Source organism: Silene latifolia, chromosome 4 (genome assembly GCF_048544455.1).
Source record: "Silene latifolia isolate original U9 population chromosome 4, ASM4854445v1, whole genome shotgun sequence".
Classification (NCBI taxonomy): domain Eukaryota; kingdom Viridiplantae; phylum Streptophyta; class Magnoliopsida; order Caryophyllales; family Caryophyllaceae; genus Silene; species Silene latifolia.
In genome coordinates this window covers 88,617,947-88,626,418 of record NC_133529.1, presented here as the reverse complement: position 1 = coordinate 88,626,418, position 8,472 = coordinate 88,617,947, and the positions used below count along the sequence as shown (strand labels likewise).

The 8,472-nt window shown below is 41.7% G+C and overlaps 1 protein-coding gene across 1 annotated transcript; it reads left to right on the top strand.

The window, feature by feature from the left end:
- Positions 1-6,180: 6,180 nt before the first annotated feature.
- Positions 6,181-7,826, top strand: LOC141651733 (uncharacterized). Its single transcript, XM_074459433.1, has 4 exons — positions 6,181-6,416; positions 6,663-6,903; positions 6,977-7,265; positions 7,384-7,826. Exons 1-4 carry the CDS (start codon positions 6,181-6,183, stop codon positions 7,824-7,826), a joined length of 1,209 nt encoding a protein of 402 aa, XP_074315534.1.
- Positions 7,827-8,472: the final 646 nt, after the last annotated feature.

The following is an 8,472-nucleotide window of genomic DNA, read 5'->3' as shown; positions in this document are numbered from 1 at the left end:
CGGAACTGGTCATGGCACCTTTATAGGTTGCGGGTTCACTACTCGTTAAGAGCAGAATGTCATCTATGTCGTGTTCCTCGACTATACCAATGTATCTGTCCGGAGGAATAGAGACTCTACCCGACCTCCTAGGTTCCTCCGGAATACTAACCGCAGCCGGGATTGAAGGAACTGGTTCCTCCAATGGTTGCTCGGCATTTGGTTCCGGAATATCCGACAGCTCGAAGGTTCTATTACTCTTCGCGTTCTCGAGAAACTCCTTCTCTAAGAATGTCGCACTGGCCGCAACAAATACACGTTGTTCGGTTGGCGAATAGAAGTAATGACCAAATGTTCCTTTAGGATAACCTATAAAGTATGTCTTGACCGATCGCGGGCCGAGCTTATCCTCGTGTCTCCACTTGACATAAGCCTCACAGCCCCAAACCCGTATAAAGGACAAGTTGGGGACCGTTCCCTTCCATAGTTCATATGGAGTCTTGTCAACAACTTTAGACGGACTTGATTTAAGTATTAGAGCAAATGATAGAAGAGCATAACCCCACAATGAATCATGCAATACGGTGTGACTCATCATGGATCGAACCATATCAAGTAGTGTTCGATTTCTCCGTTCGACACACCATTCAACCGAGGTGTTCCGGTGGAGTTAATCGTAAGACAATCACACAAATCCTTAAGGTGTTGATCAAACTCTTGTGAAAGATACTCGCCACCACGGTCCGATCGTAGTGTTTTAATCTTTCTACCCAGTTGGTTCTGTACCCGATTCTGATATTCTTTGAATTTCTCAAAGGACTCACTTTTATGCTTCATTAAGTAGACATAGCCATATCTACTTAAATCATCCGTGAAAGTGATGAAATACCTATAGCCTTCTCGTGCGGTGATTGACATAGGTCAACACACATCCGTATGTATGAGTCATAATAGGTCAGCAGCGCGCATTCCAACACCTTTGAAGGAAATTCGAGTCATCTTACCAATGAGACATGATTCACACGTGCCAAATGATTGAAAATCAAAGGCCGAGATAGCTCCATTCTGTATGAGCTGTTTAACGTGTTTCTCATTAATGTGTCCCATACGGCAGTGCCATAGATAAGTTTGATCTTTGTCACCAACCTTTAACTTCTTATTCATTACGTGCAATATTTCGGTGGTTTGATCTAAAACATAAATTCCATTCATGGAGACTCGCCTTGCCATAAATCATATCGTAACGAAAAAATGCAAATATTATTCTCTATTACAAATGAAAAACCAAGTTTGTCAAGTGCAGAAACCGAAATAATGTTTTTGGATAAACTGGGTACATGATAGCGATTATATAAAAATAACTCAAATCCGCTAGGAAGTTTGGATCACATATGTTCCCCTCGAGACGGCAGCCACTGTGCTCCATTCCCGACACGCGGTCCACCTCACCCTTTACGAGGGGTTCGATGTTTCGGAGCCCCTGCACATGATTGCAAAGATGAGAACCACAACCAGTATCTAGTACCCAAGTTCCGTAACTTGCGTGGTTAATCTCAATCATATGAATAGAAGAAGAAAAAGTAGACATACCAACAGGAGTAACGCGACCTGCTTTTATGTCCTCATGGTATACAGGACATGTACGCCTCCAATGCCCAGTCTTGTGGCAATGATGGCATTCCATGTTACCGTTCTTGCTCTTTGTCGCGCCCAGTGAGGTGATCGACTCACCAGGCCCACTCTTACCTGATCCTGACTTCTTAAACTTCGGCTTACCTACTGCTAGGTCTGCCTGAGCTTTGCCCTTACCCTTGCCCTTGTTTGACACAACGAGAACATCCTGTTTCAGGCTCCCACTAAACTTCATGTTCTTCTCGGTCTGTACGAGAAGGGAGTGTAGTGCATGAGGACTTTTCTTCAAATCATTCATATAGTAATTGGCTCTAAAGAGCGCAAAACCATCATGGAGTAAATGAAGCATGCGGTCAATCACGATATTCTCGCTGATCTTACAATCAAGTGCCTCCAGTTTCTCGACATTCTCAATCATGCTGAGAATGTGTGGCCTAACCGGTTGGCCCTTCTGCGGAGTTTCGCCTCAAAGAAGCTTGACGGTATGCTCATAGGTCACGATTCTCGGTGCTTTCGAGAATTCCTTAGTGAGCGTGGTGAAAATCTTGTTTGCACCTTGGGCTATGAAGCGTTTCTGCAAATTGGATTCCATTGCAAAAATGAGTACGTTCTTTATCGCACCCGCTTCCATGACGAAATCGCTATATGTGGCAATCTTGTTAGCTCCAGCCGTGGGGCCTGGGTTTGGTGGGATGGGCTCTGTCCCGGATATTTGAGCTTCCGTCGAATGGCAAGATTCCGTAATGCCGCCTCCCAGTCCGCGAAGTTTGATCCATCATTCTTCAGTCGAGTAGACTGATTCATCTGATTCATGAAGATCCGAAGCCAGGACTCACGGTCCAATGTGGCACTTGGCATTGGGTCGTCCGCACGGCCAGCCATTTTGTTATTAGCAGTTTAAATGATCGTGATCTACACTGAAAAAGAAAGGAAAAACAAAACGAAATAAGCAACTCATCGAGGTGATTTAAGTCTATTTAAAATTCATTTTAACGTGTAGACTCATTGCACTTGTATAATCGATCTACCTCAAGAATTACACAAATGATCCCAAGACTCAATTTCCGTAAATTGATAAGCCAACTGTTTGGCTAGTTCTACCGTTAGAACTCTTGGTCGATAGATTTCCGTAAATCCTATCTTTAGTCCACCATAATCACAGGATCGTACGAGTGACCATAGTGTTGAGATAAAATAGGTCAATCAGTTCCAACTTACCCGACGTAGAAGGGGTCATATTATGCCTACCGACGAAGAAGGGATTCATTGGAGTTTGACCTATAAAGACTATTCTCAATTTTTGGTTATACGAGGAAGATCTCATCAACTTAGTTTTAATTCATTTTAAGTGAACGAAAAACTAGCATTACGTGTATGAATTAACTTAGGTGATGGCTTATTAATGATCGTGTGACATCTGTATGTCATAGAAAACTAACGCGTAACCTCTATATGAGTCAGTTTTCATGCAAATATTAGGTGGTTTGGTTTTAGGCGGAATATGATGCAAACTATCGTTACGATGAAAAACATAAAAGAATGCAAAACGTAAATAAAAGTCCTAGTGTGGCCTATCCTAGAAAAATAAACATAATACAACTTTGGAATCCACCGTTGGACCCGAGAAGCTTGTCTTGATGTTCCATCTTGGTCCATGCAGCGGGAGTGAGCATCCGATCTCCATCTTTGGTCTTCTCAAAATTACAATTTAAAATTTTACAAAAATAAACCTATTTACATTCTAAAAAAAACTGTAATTACAAGGAAAAATCCAAAACGGAGATGCGAGATCTCAAAATACAACCAAGACCGTGTTCCATCATTACGGTAACACGTTCTACTAAGGCCACACTAAGTTACAACCGTTTATAAAATTAAATACGTAATAAAAACATTCATGGCATTCAAAAGTAACGATAAATAAAAGATGCATCAACTAAAACAAAATTTATTCGTGACATAATTCCGTAATTATGTTAAATTTATCCAAACCACCTTTTAACGATTAAAATTATGTGACAAAACCGCTTTTATGCACGACAGCTGGTTATGGTTTCCCTTCTCTTTCTCTTCGCTTGGGGAGCTGGGTTCGGATGCTGTTGCCTTGCTCAAGCGGATCCAAAAATTCTCGGTATCTCAGGATGCGGGGGCTCGGGTGGCCGCTTATATTTTTACTAGACTTAGCTTTGCTGTTGCTAAGGGTGTGGGGGCCCAGATTGTCTCTCGGCTCCCCACCATTTTCATGTAAACTTTTATTTTTCTATCTATGAAAGCTGGTGTTTTGGTCTTTCCGGGCAATCCGCAGCCAGTCTCCAGTGATCGTATTTTCCAGGCCCGCTGCCCCTCCAACATCCACCGTCGCCATCTTCACGGTTTTGCATAGTTTTTGTGCTACTGTCGCGTTTTTTGCCGTCTCTCCGTCGTCTTGTTGCTGATTGGTTGCTCAGACCTGGACTGGTGGTAGTGCTGTTTAGTTGTGGTGGTGGCTGCTCTGTTGTAGGTGGTCTTTTTCAGGTTTGGTTATACTGTCGTGTTCGGTTTTCGCGTCGTTATTTCTTTTTCTTTTCTGCCTGCTGTCGTTGCCAATGCTACTACTATTTTCGCCGCTGTTTGTGGCAATACATGCTGTCTGTGCTGCTACTGGTGGTCGGGTTGTAGGGAAATATCCGTATAAAACCCCTTAAAAATAAGGACTATAACGTAATTCATCATGTGATTAATTGTCATAAACGAAAAACAAGAGAAACGATAAAAGAATAAGAATCAACCTCGGGTCCTATGTAAAATCGGCTTAAGAACAGAAATCAACGTAGATTTCCTCCTAATTGTTGCACCAAAGATCGTCTGAGACTATGCCCCTTGTGATAGAAATTACTCTCTAATTTCCTTGCAATATTGAGAGAGCTTTTGTGAGTTTTTGATGTGAGATCTAGAATTTCAGAGGAAAATGCTCCAAAACCCTAATTTTTGTGCAAATGAGAATGATTAGGTCAAAAGAAGAGAAGGACTCTCCTTTTGTTCATTTCGGTCGACCGTGAGGTTGCTAGGGGAGGGAGTGGGCTTTCCACTTTCTCCTTATTTAACTCGTGGTCCGACTTGTTTCGCTAAATGTATATGACGGGTTTTAATTATAAATCGTCACTCGTTATCGGATAATAAAATATCGACTAGTAACATGAATTAGTCGACATATTAATACTTGTCCGATAATGACAATATTGTATAATTAATTAATTCAATATACATTAATTAAATATAATCGTTTATATTCAATTTATGAATTAACCGCTTAATTCACCTTAGCCATTATTATTTAATCCGTATTAAATAATTATCTCAACATCGCGTTTGACTAATTATTAGTCAATAACTCCGACTAACTGCTTAGTCATATTAGGCATCAATATGACTGTATTTTCATACCGTCACATCTCTCAAACTTATCCTATAGGTGTGACTTTTAGGGACCAGTTGATCACCGCCATCTGTATGACAATAACGTCAAACTTATCTAGCAAGCCAACCGTTATTGATAAACGTGGACCAACTGATAATAATACAAAAGTATACCCTTTGATCCTTTTAGAGATTTATATGTCATTGCACTAACTGTGGAGGACACCAGCCCCAACGAGCTCCCACTTGTCCGTACAAGTGTACGTGCAATAACGTTATCCGCACTAACTGGAGGACACCGGCTCCAACACGGGTTGTAGTGGTTTTGTTTGTCAGGTTGCAGGTTTTGGTGCTTTGTTGCGTGGGTAAGCTCCTGCGTGCAAGTTGCAGTGAGTGTCTTAACACTCATACCTTATTCTCAAAGCTGAGGAGGCTGAAAGAGCCATTCAGGACTATTCACTATAATGAGTTTTCAAGACATCAACATAGGGTTGGTGAAGCTAAAGATAGGCTTTTCCACTGCCAATTTTTACTTCAAGCTTCCGCCCTTAATCAGCTTTTATTGGTGGAAAAGAAGGCCCTTACTTCTTCATATCTGCAGTTGAAGAATGCTACGATGAGGGTTTTGGCTCAGATGGCTAAGATGTCCGTGATGTGAATACTAGATACTTCTATTCTAGTATTGCTGCAAGGAAGAGTAGGAACACTATTGGTTTTATCATTGATGTCACTGGGAGGGTTTGCAGAGGGCATGAGGAAGTTGTTCAGGCTTTTTTATGGTATTATAAGCTCCTACTTGGTTCTGAGGAAAGTATCCACCCCCTTCCTCCTGAGTTATTCTCCCATCATATCCTGCAGAATGCCACACATTTGGATAGTATGGTCACTCCTCAGGAGATCTGGGATGCTCTCAATTCCATTGACAGAAACAAGAGCCCTGGAGTTGATGGCTACTCATCTACCTTCTTTAAAGATACATGGCAGATCACATGCCCTGATTTTATTGCTGCAGTGTAGGAATTTTTTACTACTGGAAGGATGCCATGGCCTGCTAACTCCACTCGTATTGCTCTTATTCCAAAAAATGAGGCTCCTCTATCAGTTACTGAATTCAGACCTATCTCCTGATGCACTGTCTTCTATAAGACAGTGAGCAAGATCTTAGCTAATAGAATGAAGACTGTCTTGGGTGACATTGTTGGACTGGAACAAGCTGCCTTCATTCAGAGTAGGGACTTGTTTGACAACTCCATGCTTGCTCACGAGCTGGCTTTTAAATATAATAGAAACCTCTTTACTCCTCGATGCATTCTCAAGGTAGATACACAAAATACTTTTGATTCAGTTAATTGGAGCTTCTTGACTACTTGTTTACATAGATTTGGTTTCCCCCCAAGTTTCTTCACTGGGTAATTGCTTGTGTTACTTCTTCCCATTTCTCACTCTGTGTGAATGGCACTACTGAAGGTTTTTTTCCTGGAAAAAGTGGTCTTCGACAAGGACACCCCCTCTCCCCATACTTTTTCATTTTATGTAGGGAAGTGCTTTCCCGGCTCCTTAGACAACTCCCCTCTTACCCAGGTTTCTCTTTTAACCCAAAATGTGTTAAGGTTAACACATTTAATTTTTGCTGATGATCTTTTGGTTTTTACAAGAGGAGATCTTCCCTCAATTCAAGCTGTGGATAAGTGTTTGGCTTTGTTTTCTGGTTACTCTGGACTTAAAGTCAATGCCATGAAATCTAATCTGTATTTTGGAGGAGTTAATCCTCAGCTGAAGCATCTTATTCTCACCACCACTGGCTATGTAGAAGGAGACTTGCCTGTGAGATATCTGGGGATCCCATTGTTTGGGGCTAGGCTAACTCAGAGACTGTTTGTTCCCTTGCTGGATAAGGTTAGAAGCAAAATTACACATTGGGCTAATAAATGTTTAAGCTATACTGGTAAGATTGCTCTTATCAATTCAGTTATTTTTGGGATACAGAACTTTTGGGGAGCTAGTATTTTGTTGCCTAAAGGAATTGCTAAAAAAAGTCAACAAAATGTGCAAATATTTCCTCTGGGGTATTGCTGATGGTAACATGAGAATGGTCTTTAAGAGCTGGGGAAGTTTGTGTAGGCCTCGAATGGAGGGTGAGGTGGATATTAAAGAGATATTGAGTTGGAACAAAGCTCAGATGATGGGTTGGCTACAAAAACATGAGACCAATGCTCCAAATGTTTGGGTACAGTGGGTTAATGCCTATATTGTGAAGGGTATTAGTCGTTGGGAATTCCATATCACTACAGAGACAGTCTCATTGAGCTTACTGGTGGAGTTCAACAGGCCAAGCTAATGCTTGGTATGCCTGGCTATAAACTCAGATTTATGAAGGTTTGAGGAAAAAGGGCCCTATTCTCTCAATGCACAAGACTTTGGGAGATACTTTTAACTATGCTAAGCATGTTATAATAGGCCTGCTTGCTGTCCAGAACAATCTGCCTATGGTGGATAATGTGTGTAGGAGAGGGATGATGATAGTTAATAGATGTGTGTTTTGTGAGAACTACTCTGAAACTATTCCTCATCTCTTTTCTGAATGTGAGTACTCTGCAACTGTTTGGCAAACAGTTTCTCAGTGGCTGCAGATTCCATTTCAGACTCAGCTGGTGCAGGTTCTTCACTGGTTTAAGCGTCATACCAGGGGCAAAAGCTGGATAAAGAGGCAGCGACGTTGTCTACTGTTGTGCACGATCTATTTTCTTTGGAATGAAAGAAATAGAAGAATTTTCAAAGATCTTGCTGCTCCTCCTAGTGCTATTGTTTGGAAGGTGTAGTACTTAGTTTTAACTCGTCTGAAAACTATAGCTTTTGACGAGTTTTTATCTCGATATTGTTAGGTTTTTTTCTATTGATTTTCTTAGGTAACCACACTGGTTCCCTTGTAGTTGGTTTGGATCTGTACTTATTTGCTACCATTATTAATGAGAAATGATCCTAATCTTTCTAAAAAAAAATATAATAATAGGAGTGGCGATTTGCGAGAGATTCGTGAGGGAGTGTGCTTCTGCCCTACTGCAGCTTATTAGGCCATCTGTCACCGCTCCTGCCGGCCACCCAGACCTCACGTCGCTAGTCAGGCATATTGGGTGGTGCTAGGGTGTCCTTTCTGTTGTTTCTTTGTAGTATCTTGTTTTAGGGTTTTCGGTTGCGGGTTTTCGGTATTGTGACCGTACGTCTTAGAGAGGGTGGTGTCATCGTGTTTCAACGGTCGTGGGTCCCCAAATATCGATGATCACTGCCCTTCACCACCGTCCATTGCCGCGCGTTGGTTTCACGTATAGGGTTTCAGGACTGCGACTCTTTTTATGTTCAGAGCTACGACGATCTGTGCTAGGGTTTCGGTTGTTCTACGTCAGCTTCCTTACTGGCATTTTGGTCTTTCCGGGCAATCTTCAGCCACTCCGGTGATCGTATTTTCCA